General features: G+C 44.2%; 1 protein-coding gene across 5 annotated transcripts in view; it reads left to right on the top strand.

Moving 5' to 3' along the window:
- Positions 1-213: 213 nt before the first annotated feature.
- The window catches only part of LOC121474702 (retinitis pigmentosa 9 protein-like), a 33,954-nt gene continuing 15,587 nt past the window's right edge, over positions 214-18,580 (top strand). For 2 of the 5 annotated variants that reach the window (XR_005983481.1, XR_005983478.1), the window contains exons 1-6: positions 214-415; positions 4,860-4,890; positions 6,223-6,352; positions 12,336-12,427; positions 13,611-13,672; positions 14,620-14,994. Coding sequence is in view for 1 of the 5 variants with exons in the window: in XM_041727782.1 (XP_041583716.1) it covers positions 264-415; positions 4,860-4,890; positions 6,223-6,352; positions 12,336-12,427; positions 13,611-13,672; positions 14,620-14,821 (669 nt within the window). In the remaining 4 variants the exon portion in view is untranslated. Of the gene's footprint in view, positions 416-4,859; positions 4,891-6,222; positions 6,353-12,335; positions 12,428-13,610; positions 13,673-14,619; positions 15,276-17,069; positions 17,133-18,489; positions 18,577-18,580 lie in introns of those variants that run through there. The other 3 variants (XR_005983480.1, XR_005983479.1, XM_041727782.1) reach the window with 3 other exon arrangements.

The following is an 18,580-nucleotide window of genomic DNA, read 5'->3' as shown; positions in this document are numbered from 1 at the left end:
CCTCCGCCGCCCGCGGCCGCCGCCAGGGGGCGCGCTCCGACCCCGGCCGGCCCGGCGGCGGGGCCCCGGCGCGGCGAGCGCGGACTCGGGGCGGCGGCGCGGGCGGCCCGGCGGGGGCGGGGCCCGGAGGCCGCGGCGGGCGGGCGGGAGGGGGCGCTGCGGGGCCGGCGGGGCGGGGCGCGGCGCGGCGCGGAGGAAGTGCCGTCTTGGCCGCCGCCACCGCCTCGGGCCGCCGCGGGGCCGCCTCCGCCACGCGGGCCGCGATGTCGGCCGGGCCCGGGCGCGACGACGCGGGGGCCGGGGGCGCGCGGCGGCCGCGGGAGACGGCGGAGCAGGAGCTGCAGCGGCGCCGGGAGCAGAAGCGGCGGCGGCACGACGCGCAGCAGCTGCAGCAGCTCAAGCACCTGGAGTCCTTGTGAGTCCGCGCCGCCCCGCGCTCCGCCAGGTGTGGGGGCGGGGAGGCCGGGGCGCCGGGTGCCCGGGTCCCCGCGGGCCGCGCCTCGGAGGGGCGGGGAGGGGGAGGGGCGGGGGGAACGGGGGGGAGGGGCGCCGAGCGGCCTGGGGCTGCCCTCGCGGCCTGCGGAGGGCCCGAGCCCGCGGCAGGTGCAGTGAGCGCCGCCGCCCTGCGCCTTCCCGGGGCCCGGGTGGCGGGGCCGACGGTGGGGCCGACGGTGGGGCCGACGGTGGGGCCGACGGTGGGGCCGACGGTGGGGCCGACGGTGGGGCCGACGGTGGGGCCGACGGTGGGGCCGACGGTGGGGCCGACGGTGGGGCCGACGGTGGGGCCGACGGTGGGGCCGACGGTGGGGCCGACGGTGGGGCCGACGGTGAGGCCGCTGAAGCCGCGTTCGCCTCCTCTGCGGCCAGGGCGGGGGGGTGGCGGGGTGCAGGGGAGACCCCGCGGCCGTCGGGGCGTGCAGGGGCTGCAGCGAGGCCAGGGGCAGCTCCGCGGGCCGAGCCGGGACCCGGGCCTCCTGCGGACCGAGGGGCCCCGGTGGGGGCAGGGCGGGTGGGACGGGCCGCACCCCGGTGGGAGGCGGATTGCCGGCCTTCCAGGGCCCTTCTTTGGCGTCCCCGGGGTCCCGTTTCAGGCACTGGCACTACCTACGGGAAGGTGTAAGGGAAAGTCCTTAGAGGGTTCAGACTCTGTCATCAACCCGGGAGCTTCGCCTGCTGGAGGCCGGCCGGCTCTTTTCAGTGTGAGCCTTGAGCCATCAACTACCTTCTAAATTTGTGAAAACAGTTGTGAATGGACTTTTTTTTTTTTTATTGCTAGTAGTAGATTTCAAAGTGTGTAGTTCTATCACATTCCTTTTCATCTTGGCAATCAGTTACATATTTTTCAGGAATTTGGATTTCTGTTTGATTGGCCATATGTTGTTTTTGTACAACTCTTGCAGCTCAAAGGATGTATTACTGGATTATTGGATTCATAGACCGTACTACCAAACTCCCTTTGGTGTCAGTGCCTGAGCCCTGGCATCGGTATTTTAAATGGATGGCTGCAGATGAACTGCACCGTTTCCTCAGCTTATGCGGATTTCCATCACTCTGCTAGGTTATGCCACCACTTTGTGTTAGAAAATATTGGGGCAGCCTGGGTGGCTCAGCGGTTTAGCACCGTCTTTAACCCAGAGCATGATCCTGGAGACCCTAGATCAAGTCCCACATCGGGCTCCCTGCATGGAGCCTGCTTCTCCCTCTGCCTGTGTCTCTGCGTCTCTCTGTGTGTCTCTCATGAATAAATAAACATTTTAAAAAAGGATAATATTGCAAGCATTTGCTTTGGGAAACCACTGTACCACACCTAAGAAGTTAAGTCTATTCGTGCCTAGTTGTTTACTATGTAGTCTTCACTGGGCAGATCCTCCTCTATCTGCCCAGAAAAGCTTTAGATTAGAGACTCATGGCATATGTCATTTACCACCTGTTAGGTTGCTTTCTTCCACTTCTGTTGCTTCAGATCTTGAGGCTGGTTGCTCCAGTCTTGGGGTTCTTTTTTTTTCTTTTTCTTTTTTTTAAAAGATTTTATTTATGTATTCATGAGAGACAGAGAGAGAGAGGCAGGTTCCACACAGGGAGCCCAATGTGGGACTCGATCCCGGGTCTCCAGGATCATGCCCTGGGCTGAAGGCGGTGCTAAACCGCTGAGCCACCCGAGCTGCCCTAGTCTTGAGGTTCTTGAGAGCATGGACTCGTCTTCAACAGAAGGGACAGCAGCCAGCATTGTGAAGTGTGTGATGTGACATATTCACCCGGGGAAATGGAGGCTCTGGGGGGTTAAGTAAATTGCCCAAAGTACACATATGAGATGAGAATCATAATTCAAACCAAAGGTTTTTGCCTCCAAAGCGCATGAGGTTTCTACCCTGCCTTGCCTCACCTTGTCAGGATTCACATTAACATACATACATTTATTTATTTAAAAGTTTTATTTATTTCTTCATGAGAGACACAAAGAGAGGCAAAGACACAGGCAGAGGGAGAAGCAGGCTCCATGCAGGGAGCCCGATGTGGGACTCCATCCCAGGACCCCAGGGTCACACCTTGAGCCAGAGGCAGATGCTCAACCGCTGAGCCACCCAGGTGTCCCTAACATCGATTTAGAACTGAAAAATAATCCTGCTAGAATTTGGGGTCTTCTACTCGAAAAAGATAGAACGTCTCCTTTTATCAGGACAACTATTTAAAAACTTCATGTCACTTCTGAGAGCAGTTTTCATTTTATATGTTTTCTGATTTTAACTAGTCATATGCCGTTCTTCCTTCTAGTACTTAGCAACGTGCCTGGCACAATAATTGACTGGTTGCTTCTGCAAGGAGTAAGTTTTTACGTGGAACCTTTAATATTACCTGAATATCAAATTTAGTTTTACATATTATACCTGTTCCTTTTTCGTGAGAGGAAAATACCAAGTTCAGGGCTAGACCAAACAGGTTGTATTCTTGAAACAATTACAGAAGTAGCATTGATTGTTCAGACAGAAATCTAGCATATAAAACTCTAGAGCAGATATGAACTCCTAATAGCATATATTTGACTCCATTTTTCTTACTCCCAAGTTATATTTAGTTTTTCTTTCAGAGCTATATTAAGCTGGGCTTATACCAACAGAGCTGTAATGTAGTTACCACTGATTTCATTTTTCTTTTGCAATTAAAAAGCATTTTGCAGGCTCATGCATGTAGATGTGAGTAGAATGAAAAACAAAGATCTCTTCTATTTATAATCCTTAGTGCCTCTCCCTAGAGGCAAGCATATAACTAGTTTCTTTGCTCTCCTTGTAGAGGTACCTAAAAGGTGTGTGTGTATGTGGCCATATATAGTCTCCTTCTCCCCCCCCACCCCACACACAAATAGAAGCTTACCAAATACATTGTTTTGCTCTCTATTCCCTCCCCCCACCCTTTTTTAAAATTTAAAACTATTATGGAAATTGTCCCATTTCAATATCTAATTCACTTTTTAAGGATTTATTAATGTCTATCTGTTGATAAAAGTAATACATTTTCGTTATAGAAAACCTAATTAATCACCCTTGCTTCACCATCTGGGTGCAGCAGTGTTGAAGCTCTCACATTTCCATGTTTCTGGAGTCTCTTCACATTTTTAAGCCAGTTGCTATGCCCAGATGTCCTCAGTAAAATGTTCTTTGTAGGGATGTTGAACGGACCCATGATGTTTGCTTATCATGTTTTTTTCATTCTTATTTTCCTTTATGGTTTCCTAGGCATTCACAGTTAAAAGCCAAATAAACACCCACGTGGTGTATGTTATAGCTAGAAGTGTGTCACTACTGACAAGTGAACATGAGCATTTGGAACTAATTTTCCAGATTTGGAAACTAGAAGCCTTTTGGGGCAGTTCCGGCAGAGTGATGGGAAGGGAAAATGAATGGGGAGCATAGGGATGATGTGTATGTTCCCGTAGGAGCCTTGGGGGTCTGAGAGCTCAAAGGGAAAGTACATTCCCACCCATCATACATCTGCTTCCTCTAGCCGTGTTCTTTACTGAATGCTGCCTGTGGTCCAGGCACCGTGCAGGGGTCCTGGACCCCGAGTCCAGCAAGGTCCAAAGTACACAGGGCTGTCAGAGAGCCGAGGGGCAGACAGCTGGCTCATTCTGCGGGCAGGGTGGGTGGGTAGGCAGGATTTGAACTGGGAGCTGTGGGGAAATGGGAGAGGAAGCCTCTAAGATCACCTTCACCTCCTTCCCCTGCAACAGGCCCTTCCCTCCAGCTTTGCTCCTGCCCCTCTGTGCTGCCCCCAACCAAGTCAGTACAAATTTCTCCACCTGCCACCACCCCACCCCCATGAGCCTCTTCAATGTTGAATAAGTAGAAGGTGTATCAGGTAAACAACCTGACAACTATGACAGTTTGGAACCGTGATCAGCTCATAGGTTTTCTTCCCTCTCATTTCCCCTGCAGTCTCTTGCTTTATCTTCTTCACAAGTAAAATCACCATGTTCAGACACCTGGTTATTACTTCAGGGAATTTCAGTTCTAGATTGCCACAGGAAGTGATGCAGCATCAGGTTATTTATAGGTGATCCCTGACTGCTGGGCATATTTTATCAACTGCTTTATTTTTATTTTTATTTTTTAAAGATTTATTTATTTATTCATGAGAGACACAGAGAGAGAGGCAGAGACAAAGGCAGAGGGAGAAGCAGGCTCCAGGTAGGGAGCCCGATGTGGGACTCCAGGATCACGCCCTCCCCTCAACTGCTTTAGATATAATGTAGTTTTAAGGTTTTACTAAAAGCATCCTTTTTGTTTTGGCCTGCAATTGCTTTTTGCTCACTAAAACGTATTATGTTCTTGTTAATATTTTTAATGATGTCTTTTCTTTTCTAGCTATGAAAAACCTCCTCCTGGGCTTATCAAGGTCAGTGTGAAGTTTGTGCCTTTGGTTATTCTCTTAGACGAATTTGACTCGGTGCTCAGACTCAGTAACTTGTTACGAACACCTGTTGCATAAGGTTTGAACGTCCTTTTATGATAACGCCGCTCCACCCTGCGGATTCCAGTCGGTTCATACACTTTGGGCTGGTCCAGCCTGTGCTTTTGTAGAAGTGTCCTCAGCCCTGTGTCTGTCCCTAAGAACTGGGGCCCGCACATTCCTCAGTGATCAGTCCCCTTCTCCCTCCCTCCCTCCCTCTCTTGCTGTGGCTGCATCTTCTCATAGTTGTGCTCCTCCTCTGACTTGCTGCTGGCTTCCCGAGTGTCATCAGCTCAGAACAGTAGTCTGAGGGGACTGGAAGGTCCTCTGGTCCAGCCCCTGGTGCAGGGCACCCCACTGTCTCACAGCAGCACCTGCCCCCAGTGTCCATCCAGTCTCTCTGCGGGAGGGAGACCTAGAGGGCTTGGTAGAGGCCAGGACAGCCTTCTTGCTCACGTTCACTGAGAGGAAAAGATTGTTATAAAACTCTTCTTTTGTATAAATTTAATGTTTATAGGAACTGCAATCAGTAGCTTAAAAAAATAACACCTTAATTGTGTAACGAAGTTATTTGGTGGTGAAAGCACATTTCATAAATACAGCATGTGTGAGATTGTACAACATGACTGTGGTCTCCAAGGGATAATAATCTTTTTAAATTTAACATGTTATTCTCATCATTTCAGGAAATCTTGTTTAATTCTATACTTTGCCTCATTGCACAAGGCTTTTAAGTTAATAGAAAAGTTTGTGGTCTGAATCTAATTTTTGTGATCTAGAATCAGGATTTGGAGCTCACAGATCATTCCTATGTGAACAATACTAGTAATATTTCTCTAAGAATAGCTCTGTCATGTTCCTGATATAGTTCTTCTGGTACATTTATTTCTCGTTTTTCTGTCAGGTATAATTGATCTTTCTTGTGTTTGAGAGGGTAACTTAGGATGACATGGGTGTGTCCAGCCCCTGAGAAAGCCAGGCAATGCTGTGTTCAGAAGCAGGTGGGAGAGGGGGATCCCTGGGTGGCGCAGCGGTTTGGCGCCTGCCTTTGGCCCAGGGCGCGATCCTGGAGACCCGGGATCGAATCCCACGTCGGGCTCCCGGTGCATGGAGCCTGCTTCTCCCTCTGCCTATGTCTCTGCCTCTCTCTCTCTCTCTGTATGACTATCATAAATAAAATTTAAAAAAAAAAATTAAAAAAAAAAAAAAAAAGAAGCAGGTGGGAGAGAATTCCTGTGCTTTTTTGCCAAGTTGTGTACACGCTGTTTCCTTTTTTAGGAAGATGAGACGAAGCCAGAAGACTGTATACCAGATGTACCAGGCAATGAACATGCCAGGGAATTTCTGGCTCACGCTCCAACGAAAGGACTTTGGATGCCACTGGGGAAAGAAGTCAAAGTTATGCAGTGTGAGCATGGGAGAGTTTCAAGTAACACTCCTCAATACACGCAAGTTATACAGAGCGTGTTTACTTCTTTTTTGTTGTGTTGTTTTAATTTGTTCTCAGTGCAGCCCTGTTAAGTCAAAGTATGATCCCTGTTTTACAGTTCAGGAAGCTGACCTGCATGTGTTAGTAAGTGGTCCAAGGTAAGAGGTAGAGCAGAGCTTTGATTCCAGGGCTTCTGACTCCAAGGGCAGTGGTCTTCCATAGAAACATAGCTACCTTTGGAGTTCACTCTTTGGTAATATCCAGTAATAGGATATTCTGTTGTAGAAATGCCATGAGGGACAAGAGATGTATTGGAGGGCAGGTACCTTTGGGTCTTGCATCATTTGCCCCCCACCAGTGGTGTTAAGGTTCCATCCATGTAACCTGAGAGGAGCTGTGGGCCCCAGAGGGTGGGTCCAGAACAGATGGGCTGTGCATGCACACCCCCACCCCACCAGGGCTCCAGCACTTTTCCTCTAGCATAGGATGGTATTTGAAGAAAGGATACTGCTGCCTTTCAAAGACGTTTGTACAGAGATTCTTTATACACATAATTAAAATAGCTCCCAGTCTCTTTTTCTTCCATTTCCACTTATAGCTCTTTTACTTGGTTATTATGATATTGTCTTCATCTGTCTAAGATCACACTTACATTGCATTGATTTTTCAGGTTTAGGTGTTATTTGTTGACATTGTATGTCAACATTGTATGGATGATGAGAATTTAGCTCTTTGCTGGTCTTACCACACATGTGTACACTTACTATATCACATCTTCCCCAAAATGGTTTTTTTATAATTTTGGTTAGATAAGCCTTTGATGTTTTATTATGATTATATTCAGAGCTGAGTCATATAGTCAACTCATTACTTTCTTTCATGCATCTTTAAGAATTCCCTCCTTCCCCCTGGATTAACAGTTGTCTGGTTTTTGGGGTGTGTGTGTGTGTGTGTGTGTGTGTGTGTGTGTTGTTTTGTTGTTATTGTTTTTAGTTTCCATGTACTGATTTCTTACTCAACTTCAAATTGGTCTGAAGGTTGAATCTTAAGACCTTCAAAAGTATTCTCTTAATTTCACCCTTCTGAAAATGGTTGCTCTCATGCTTATAATCCAGGGATTTCCCTTGACTTTGTGTTTTGAATTGAATGTTTGTGTCCCTCCACAAATTCATTGTTGAAGCCCTAATCCCCAGTGGGATGGTATTTGGAGATGGGGTCTTTGGGTAGTGATTAGGATTAGATGAAGTAATGAGGTGGCTCTGATGATGTGATTAGTGCCCTTTAAGAAGAGACCAGAGAGCTTGCTCTCTCTCCATTGGGTAAGGACATACCATGGGAGGACACAGCTGTCTGCAAGCCAGGAGACTAATCTTCAGAAACCAAGAAACCAACTCTGTTGGCACCCAGATCTTAAATATCCAGTGTCTAGCACTGTGAGAAAATAAATTCCTGTTGTGTAATTGATCCAGTCTGTATTTTGTTAGGGGAAGTCTGAACTAAGATAGGATCATTCTGCAGTTTCCCTTAGCTTCTTTCCTACATTGAATCTACTGTTTCCTGTACGTGAGCCATCTTCTTTGTTGTGATAATCTCTTATGGTGGAGCCAAGACCATTAAATTGGGAAAGGACAGTCTTTTCAAAAAAAAAAAAAAAACAAAAACAGATATCCACATGTAAAGAATGAAGTTGGGCCCTTATCTAATACCATGTGCAAAATTTAAGTGGATCAAAGACTTAAATAAATGTAAGACCTAAAACTATAAAATCTCTTAGAAGAAAACATAGTACAAAGCTGCAGAAAGTTGGATTTGGCAGTGATTTCTTGGATAAAACACCAAAGGTACAGGCAATAAAAAAAATGAACAGATTTGACTTCATGAAAATTTCAAAATTTTGTGAATAAAAACATTATCAATAGTGTAATAAGACAGGTTAAGGAATGGGAGAAAATATTTGTAATTCATATCTGATAAGGGATTATATTTAGAATACATAGAGACCTCCTAAAAACAATAAAGAAACAAAACGTGATTAAAATTTGGCAAAGGATTTTTTTTGTTTTTTATTTATTTATGATAGTCACACACACACAGAGAGAGAGAGAGAGAGAGGGGCAGAGAGACACAGGCAGAGGGAGAAGCAGGCTCCATGCACCGGGAGCCTGACGTGGGATTCGATCCCAGGTCTCCAGGATCGTGCCCTGGGCCAAAGGCAGGCGCTAAACCGCTGCGCCACCCAGGGATCCCTGGCAAAGGATTTGAATAGACATTTCTCTAAAGAGGATCTAGTAAGCTCATGAAAAGATTCTCAGTGTCAATCATCATTAGGGAAATACAAACCAAATCTACAGTGAAATACCACCTTATACCCATTAGGATGACTACTATCAAAAAATCAGAAAATAACAAATGTTGGCACATGTGCAATGCCTTCAAGCTTCCCAGGAGGTCAGAATTTTTGAAAGTCTTCTATGGACATCGCATTCCCCAGGTCTTTTACATTTTTAGCTGAGCTCCTATTTATCCAGTGGTATCACAGCGACTGGCAACTGTAATATTAACAATTGCAGGTAATTGTTTTCAACAAATATTCCGAGGGACTGGATTTTTCCTGTAAAGTAAACTACCTGACTAGTTAAATAGCAACAACACCCTGTCAGTGTTAGTGTGGCTTTGTGCTCGGAGGTTAGGGGTTTTTGGGGACCTTAAAACCGGGTCTTACTCCTATTGAGGGTGCAGGACTATTGCTTTTCGTAGCAACCAACTCTGTCATGGTTACAAGGTTGCTGATTTCCAAGATTATTATGGAAATTGGGAGAGAGGGTTAGGAGTAAGCCTGGTTAAAATGTCAGAAATCCTGCTGTTCTTACCAAGCTTCACTAGCTATTTTTGAATTAATGCTCCTCAGATTGTGGCAAACCTTTAGTTAATTTCCAGGGTTTCAAGTAAGTTGATTTGGGCAAGTTTGCAACAATTTTCAGTAGTTTTTTTTTTTTTAAGATTTTATTTATTTATTCATGAGAGACACACAGGCAGAGACTCAGGCAGAGGGAGAAGGAGGCTCCATGCACGAAGCCTGATGCGGGACTTGATCCCAGGTCTGCAGGATCACACCCTGGGCTGAAGGCGACGCTAAACCGCTGAGCCACCTGGGCTGCCCAGCTTACTCTCTTATTTATCTATCTATCTATCTATCTATCTATCTATCTATCTATCTATCTATCTATGATAGTCACAGAGAGAGAGAGAGAGAGAGAGAGGCAGAGACACAGGCAGAGGGAGAAGCAGGCTCCATGCACCGGGAGCCCGATGTGGGATTCGATCCCAGGTCTCCAGGATTGCGCCCTGGGCCAAAGGCAGGCGCCAAACCGCTGCGCCACCCAGGGATCCCCACCAGCTTACTCTCTTTGAAAAGAATCCTCTTCATATCTTTTTTATGGAGTGTCAGGAAGGAAATGAAAGGAGGTAAATGCACATAGTCTGTCATCTTTACCCAGAAGTCTACAGCTTTTTTTTTTTTTTTAAGTTTGAAAACCACTGCTATGTTTTATGAGGTGGTTACTTACATTTCAATTATCATTTTTTTTAGAAGATTGTATTAATTTATTCATGAGAGACACAGAGAGAGAAGCAGAGAAATAGGCAAAGGGAGAAGCAGGCTCCCTGCAGGGAGCCCAGTGAGGGACTTGATCCCAGGACCCAGGGATCGCACCCTGAGCCAAAGGCAGATAACTCAACTGCTGAGCCACCCAGGTGCTCACTCAATTACTATTTTTAAGTAAAAATTTATTATTTAGTTAGTCTAGAGAGAAAGAGGGAATAAGCATGCATGAGTGGGGGAAGGGGCAGAGGGAATCTTTTTTTTTTTTTTTTACAATTTTATTTATTTATTCATGAGAGACACAGAGAGATTGGGGTAGACATAGCAGATGGAGAAGCAGGCTCTCTGTAGGGAGCCCAATGCGGATTCTGGACTTAGTCCCAGGACCCCAGGATCACAACCTGAGCTAAAGGCAGACTGTCAACCACTGAGCCACCCAGGTGCCCCAGAGAGAGAGAGTCTATTTCATAGACTACCTGCTGGGTCCAGAGCCCTACTGGGGGCTTGATCTCATGACCATGCATTCATGGCTTGACCTGAGCCAAAACTAAGACTTGGATGCTTAACCAAATGTGACATGCAGGTGCCCTTATTTCAGTTACCACCTTATAGTTACTTGCATTGACTTGGAAAATAAATGTGTGGGTTGGGACCAGAGCCAGTTTTACTCACTTGTGATTTTCAAGGGCCTGCAGCAGACACAATGATTTGTTGATATGGTCATATGATTTTGTGAAATTTTTCAGGGCAAGATTTTTTTTTTCCTAAAGAGTCCTTCCCCCATATTTTTAAGTCAGGCCCCACAAAATTTGGACTCAACCTAAATGGGATAAAAGACCCATGTACATGTACACACTTTCATTGATTTTATTGATTGTAGTGTTATCTAGAACAGTAGTACTCAAACTTTATTTTATTTTTTAATATTTATTATTTATGATAGACATAGAGAGAGAGAGAGGCAGAGACACAGGAGGAGGGAGAAGCAGGCTCCATGCCAAGAGCCCGACGCGGGACTCGATCCCGGGACTCCAGGATCACACCCTGGGCCAAAGGCAGGCGCCAAACCACTGAGCCACCCAGGGATCCCCAAAACAGTAGTACTCAAACTTTAATATGTCTATAAGTCACCAATTAATCTTTTAAAATTGTAGTATGTTTCAGTATTTCTGGGATGGGTCAAATACTGTGCATTCTAACAATCTTCTGTGTGTTGCTGATTTTGTTTGCCCATGAACACATTTTAAATAAGGATCACCTTTGCTTTAACACTAAGAGAATTTTGAACACAAAACTTTGGTTTGAAGGAGTACAATCCTTCTTTCCTGAACTTGAAATATTGGGGAAGTTAAAGACAGGGACAGCTCAGAGGCAACCAATAATCTCCAGATTTCATTCTTTTTCAGTGGTTTCCTGCATCCTATCCTCAAAATTAAACAGGAAAAACTTCCCTTCTCTTTCACTTCATACTTTGAGTAGCCTCCAGCATGGGGCAAACCTGAAAGATCTTAATCCCTCTCCCTGCTTCCTGACTTCCTTGGTTGGAGTTCCTTAATGTTCAAACACAAGGTCTCACTTAGCTCACTTTTCTCATATGACTTCCTGATTTGCCTCAAATTCTGATGGTTCTGAGAAGACGAAAACAGGTGAGAGATGTAACAAGGGTCTCACCCATTCCTGCTTTGTTCACCACTTCATTTTTCCCACACATCAACGCCTAATGTCAAGTCATTAGTCATTGAAATTCCACGAAGGTGCATGTTTCTGTCTTTTGCCCTAGAGTGCGTGTAAGCATTTTCTTATTGTATCTCCTCTCAGTTCCTCATCAGGGCCTCCTGCTTCTAATAACAGATCTTTTTACAAAGGACAATTTTCCTATTCAGCAGGTAAAGCTATATTAGAGTACTAATGGAATTAATATTTGAAGATAATTTGTGATCTGTTTTAATTAAAGGTAAGAGCTTTGTGTGGTGGTTAAATCAGAGAAAGAAGCTGTTACCTCTAGTGTCTAAAATGGTAAATGAGAATCAGAAGTCACTTGATACATAGAAGAGACCTACTCTTTGAAAAATACAGTAAGCTACACACACACACACACACAAATTCACTCTTTACAATACTTTTACATTGGATTACTGAATACCTATCTGATGAGATAATATTTTAAAGCTACACTAATAAAAGTTGGTTGGGGAAGCAATTAGTTTCCCTTTATTTTCTAGGATCTTACGTGGTTCATTCACTCATTGTGTTAGCTTCTGGAATTGGAGTATAATGAAGGAAAACTTTTAATGTGATCTACTGATTCTTCATTAAATGAAATTATCTTACAGAAATATTTCCTTTTTTCTTTGTTTTTAGGTTGGCGTTGTAAACGGTATGGTCACCGAACAGGCGACAAAGAATGTCCTTTTTTTATCAAAGGCAACCAAAAGTTAGAGCAGTTCAGAGTAGTAAGTAGAACCCCACCTTGTCAATTTACATTTTTTAGAAATAGTGAATATTAATGAAACAGGCTGTAGTCAGTGAACTGGAAGTTTGCATAAAATATATTCCCAGAAGTTTTTTGGTCAGAGTATCTGTGTTGACTACATCTCTTATTAAATTACATTTATTGGGATCCCTGGGTGGCTCAGCAGTTGAGCGCCTGCCTTAAGCCTAGGGCATGATCCTGGAGTCCCGGGATCGAGTCCTACATTGGGCTCCCTGCATGGGGCCTACCTCTCCCTCTGCATGTGTCTCTGCCTCTCTCTCTCTGTGTCTCTTGTGAATAAATAAATAAAATCCTTAAAAAAATTACATTTATGTGACAGATTAGTTAACAAAACCCAACTTTTTATTAAAGTGTTATTTGCTTTTACCTTGGGAATAATGATTCTTTTTCTAAAGCAGATTGTTATTTATTCAGTCATCTGTTTTAACTTATATAAAAAAATCATGTTTTATAACTAAAATTAGAGTTTTAGTTTCCCAGCCTTTAAAGACCAGATGTCTTTATTTTTTTTTTGACCAGATGTCTTTAAATTAGAAGCTAGAAGTGTGTATATAAATTATATATGCACTTTAAAAAAAAGGATTTTATTTATATATTTGACAGAGAAAGAGCACAAGGGGAGCAGCAGAGGGAGAGTGAGAAGCAGACTCCCTGCTGAGGATATGGGGCTCGATCCCAACCCTGGGATCATGACCTGAGCAGAAGGCAGACACTTAACCAACTGAGCACCCAGACACCCTGACCACTTTTTCTTCTTAATACTATCTCTTGGTCATCTCTCCAAACAGAACAAAGAAAACTACCTCGATATTTCTACCTTGAAAAGTATTTCATGTTTCTGCCATGGTATATGTTCTTATAAAGGATATTTAAATTGTAATCTATATTTTTCTAATCAGAAAATCCTTTGTTACAGCTTCAGTGGGTTTGCAGCGAAAGTAACTCCTAGGAAGGATTATAAATTTATTTATTTATTTATTTATTTATTTATTTATTTATTTATTTATTTATTTATATTTTATTTTATTTTAGAATGTGTTAAATATAAAATTACACCAAACTGCTTTCAGTGAAACATGAATTTTTATTTAGCTGATAGTCCATGGAGCCTGACACAACTGTAACCTTTTGTCATCCTCAAGGCACATGAAGATCCCATGTATGACATCATCCGAGAGAACAAAAGACACGAAAAGGATTTAAGGTAAGATGGTTCTAATGATACCAATACCCTCTTTTTTTTTTTTTTAATTTTTATTTATTTATGATAGTCACAGAGAGAGAGAGAGAGAGAGAGAGAGAGGCAGAGACACAGGCAGAGGAAGAAGCAGGCTCCATGCACCGGGAGCCTGATGTGGGATTCGATCCGGGGTCTCCAGGATCGCGCCCTGGGCCAAAGGCAGGCGCCAAACTGCTGCGCCACCCAGGGATCCCCCAATACCCTCTTAAGGTCTGAAATTATATAAAGTTGGAAACACCCATTCTAGTATTAGATGAGTGGTTTGGTAACTGAGGTGCTTTAGCTGTGAAATATTTGGAAGGCAGGAGTAATCACAGAAAGGCCAGTGGGTGGGGAATGGGCAGGCCAGCCTTGTTCTACTTGGGTTAGCTTAAAGCAGTGGGCTTGGCTGCTCCTGCTCACACCACTGCTGGATGCTGACTTAGTTTCAGTGTCTGAGCTATTGTTAAAAATTCGCTTTAGACAAGAATAAAAGATAAAAGATAAGGTGAATAAAGAGGAGGGTTGGTTCTTCTCAAACTGGTTACATGGAATTCTAAGTGTTAAGGAGATAGATTACCTAGTGTGACCTTGAGCAGCTGTGGGTGGGAGGGTGGGGTGTGATGAAGGAAGGTAGGAACGTGTTCGAAGTTCTGTACTAAGGACTGGAGAAACATGCAGAAGAATTTAGGATGATGAAGAGACTACAGAGTGACTTGTACACTGGTTACCGTCACGTCAGAGAGGCATGGGTGTGAACAAGAATGGGGAAGACATGCACAAATAAAAGTGAATACTGTCTTCAGTAAGGTGGTTATTCGTGATGTTTGTTTTTTTTTTTTTTTTTTTACTCTCGCTGCTGCTCTTATATCGTTTTTATCTACGTTTCTTTTCAGAGTTAAATATGGTTTTGGTTAATCTTCTCTGTGTAGGATACAGCAGTTGAAACAGTTACTGGAGGATTCTACCTCTGAGGAAGATGGGAGCAGCTCCAGTTCCTCAGCATGCAAAGAGAAACACAAGAAAAAGAAGAAGAAAGAAAAACATAAGAAAAGGAAGAAAGACAAGAAGAAGAAGAAGAAGAAACGAAAACATAAGTCTTCCAAGTCGAATGAGAGTTCAGACTCGGATTGATGAGGACTTGACTGGTTCAGCATTGTCTCCCCACAGATCAGACACTGTGGCCAAAGACCAGAGGCCACGGCGGAGGCGGGGAGGACGAGGAGGGAGCCGCCAGAGTGCAGGGGATTCGACGTCACCCGTGTGAATCCTCACTTGCCTTCCAGCAAAGATGTGACCCCAGGAGGGTGAGTTGTACCTTCCTAGGTGCTGGCTCTGGACAGCAGCTGATCTCAGGCAGGAAAGCTTTGTTCAGTGCCCTCCTCCCGCTGAGCCCCAAGGTTTGTGATTCCTTGGAGGGGCCTCTGCCGGGGCAGCTGGACTGGGGATGAGCTCTGAGGAAGCTCCGGGTGCTGCCCCAGCCTCTCCCACCCCCCACCAGGGCACTACTTGGTTCCCAGAGACTTCAGGCTTGACTTTTCTCTGTTGTCCAGGATAATAAATTTCATTATTTTATTTATTTAAAAAATATTCTTTTATTTATTTTTGAATCATAATATACTTACATGGTCCAAATTTAAAAGGTATACAAGGTTTAATCAGGGAAAACCTTCCTCCTGTCTCCCCCAGCCACTCAGTTCCCTTCCCCAAGGGCTAATGTTACCAATTTCTTGTAAAGTCATCTGGAAATATTTATGTTTCAATTTTTTTTCTCTCTTTTTAGTATAGTATAAATATATGCACCATTGTTTTTCATTTTTTAACCAAACAATATAAAGCATGTTGGGCCTTCCTATACTCAAAGACCCATATTCTTAAACCCCTGGCATGATTACTTGAGTTTTTTGTTTTTTGTGGGGTTTGAGGAGTGAAATACACTAATAACATTTAAAAATCATGTGTTTGACTTGCTTAGATCTTACTGCTATTTTCCCATGACTATTCCCATCACTTACTGCTATTTTCCCATGACTATTTTCAGAATAGTAGATTCAGAATACTTCTAAGGATATAGAGGTTACTGTGTTGGCCCAACTTCCCCCATCCCCAAGTTCATCTCATCCTCTTGGCTAAGTATAGCCCACCTGAGAACTTCTCTCTTTGTGCCACAGCTGAGGCAGCTCAGCAGCTTGGGGTGGTGCCCACAGCTAGGGGAGTGTGTCTGTTCCTCCCCTGAGCCAAAGTGGAGCCAGATCTTGCTCATAAGCAAGTGGTCCTCCTTCACCAGCGTCTGTTGCTACTTACATCATTCAGGTTCCCAGGAACACATTATTCTTACTTTTTTGCCACTTTCCCTGAGGACTCACCCCTCTTTTTTAGTATTTTAATTTTTTAAAAAATATTTCATTTATTTATTTGATAAATAAAGCATGCTTGCATTGGGGGAGGGACAGAGGGAAAGGGAGGAAGCAGACTCCCTGCTGAGCAGGGAGCCAGATGTGGGGCTCAGATCCCAGGACCCCAGGATTATGACCAGAGCTGAAGGCAGACACCTAACTGACTGAGCCACCCAGGTGCCCCAGATTCCCCTGTCTTTAAGGAATGAGTGATGCAGGCCAGGTTGACTCCTTCTCCAGCTCTCTTCAGTAAGTGGCCCTAGTCTTGGCCTTATTTACAAAGTTTACCTGAGTAACACAATTGGCCCAGATTGGAATGGCCAGGATTTTTTATTTCTGAAAACTCTAAGGCCAGTTAATTCAGCCATGTCTTACACTTACCCTTGGCATCCTAGCTCAGCATGCAGCAGGAATTCACCCTCCAGGAATTTTCTTTCTCATGCAGGAAACCCATTCATGATAAACATATTCAGTTACAATAGGAGAGAATAATATCAATGATTCTTGAACTTATGGGGCAGCAAAATCACCTGGAGTGGTTGTTAAAACAGACTCCTGGGTCTTAACTCCTAGAATTTTAGAATTTCTGATTTGCTAGGTCTGGAGTGGACTGGAGAATTTGCAATTGTGACAAGTGTCCAAATGATACTGATACTAACTGTTGGTCTGGGGGCCAGACTTGCAGAACCACTGCTCTAAGTGTTAAACCTCTTCCTGAAGCCTCCTTCCTCTTCCTGTTGTAATCAGGATCTTGCCATCCACTGCATCCCTCCTTGCAAGTTAATTCCCGTCTCTACTCTCACTTCAGGTTTCTGGCCTAGTTTCCATGGTCCTTTGTTCGGTCTGTCATCCCTTGACCTGTAGTCCTTTTCTCCAGTTTACCCACAAGAACCTCGAACTAACCTCTTCTTCCTCTGCTCCAATTCCCAGACCACTGACCCTATAAAGCTGAACAAAGTTCCTCATCCTAAAATCTCTCCTTTCAGACCCAGTACTCTCCAGTCCTATATAGAAAAGGAAGAGAAGTCACCAGACCTCCTTTTACCAAGGTATCTATCTACCTGTCATTATGGTTGTAGTAGGCACAATTATAAAATAGCCTCCAAGATTTTTTGCCCAAATCTGTAGAACTTGTTACTATAATGGATTTTATTCCCCTGATTAGATTATAATACATAGCTAACATATTCAAAGGCTGCAGGGATGTAAGGTGTGATCTTTTATGCCAGTTGAGATTATTCTACAGGACCATTGCAGCTCAGGAGCTCCCAGTGCAATTGGTGAAGGCCTTTGTTATTACTACATCACATCTGTACTTCTCTATGCATAATCATGCTTTCTTTGCCCCTTCTGAGATTTTATTCCCCATAGCACTCTCCACTCAATTTCCTGCACACAGATCTTCATGTCAGAGCCTGACCTTAAGGGTGGTCTTCTCACATTTCTGACCTACAAACCTATGAGATAATAAATGGGCATCGTTTCTATCTTTTCACTTTTTAAAAAATTCAGTTTTTTTTTTTACAGCTGTTTTACATTCACAGTATAATTAAGCAGAAACTACGGAGATTTACCATGTATTTTGTCCCCACATACCCACAACCCCCCTCTCTTATATCAACACCAGAATGGTACACTTATTACAGTAGATATCCTACATGGCACATCGTCCTACCTCCCACAGAGGTTTCTGCTGTGGTTGTTATGATTTTTCCAAGTCCACCTGTCTGCAATTTTCAGGTTAGGGATTTTGCTGTGACCTCAGTTCTTTGACAAATTTAGGAAGATTTGATAATTTTTAGTTCTGCTTTTACTTTTACTTCTTAGGACAGAGTGAAGACTTACTTCCTTATGTGCCAGTCCAGAAATCAGAAGTTGATGGATATGGTTTTAAGTCAATACATTTGTGGAAATTAGTGACTGCCCCACATGTCTAGAAACTTCTTTAGGGCAAAGACCACCATCTTTCTTGTTTCATGTTTTAGTCTCAGCTTCCTTTTTTTTTTTTTTAAAGATCTTATTTATTCATGAGAGACAGAGAGAGGCAGAGACACAGGCAGAGGGAGAAGCAGGCTCCATGCAGGGAGCCCGACGCGGGGACTTGATCCTGGGTCTCCAGAATCACACCCTGGGCTGAAGGCGGCACTAAACCACTGAGCCACCCGGGCTGCCCTAGTCTCAGCTTCTTTTTTTTTAGTCACTCATAGTGGTGTTCAATGCAAATTTATTAGAAGTACAGTTACATTCTCCAGTTGAAACCTGATATGGAAATTGTAATGGATTCTGTGTTGTGCCACTAGTATCTGCCTCTTAATTCCCACCCTGACTTTAGGACTAAAGTGTTTACTCTCCCACCTGCTGGGATGGTTAACAACTGACAAGTTGCAACTGACTTCCCCTTTCCAGGGATCTTTCTTGAAGAGAGTCACAGTACCCAAGGTCATGCCTCCTTTCTAGGAGCATCCTGCATCAGTGACTGGTCAGTGCAGGGGTGTAA

The sequence above is a fragment of the Vulpes lagopus genome, chromosome 13 (assembly GCF_018345385.1).
Source record: "Vulpes lagopus strain Blue_001 chromosome 13, ASM1834538v1, whole genome shotgun sequence".
Classification (NCBI taxonomy): Eukaryota; Metazoa; Chordata; class Mammalia; order Carnivora; family Canidae; genus Vulpes; species Vulpes lagopus.
Note: the sequence above shows the minus strand (reverse complement) of the source record. Positions and strands in the feature narration are given on the sequence as shown.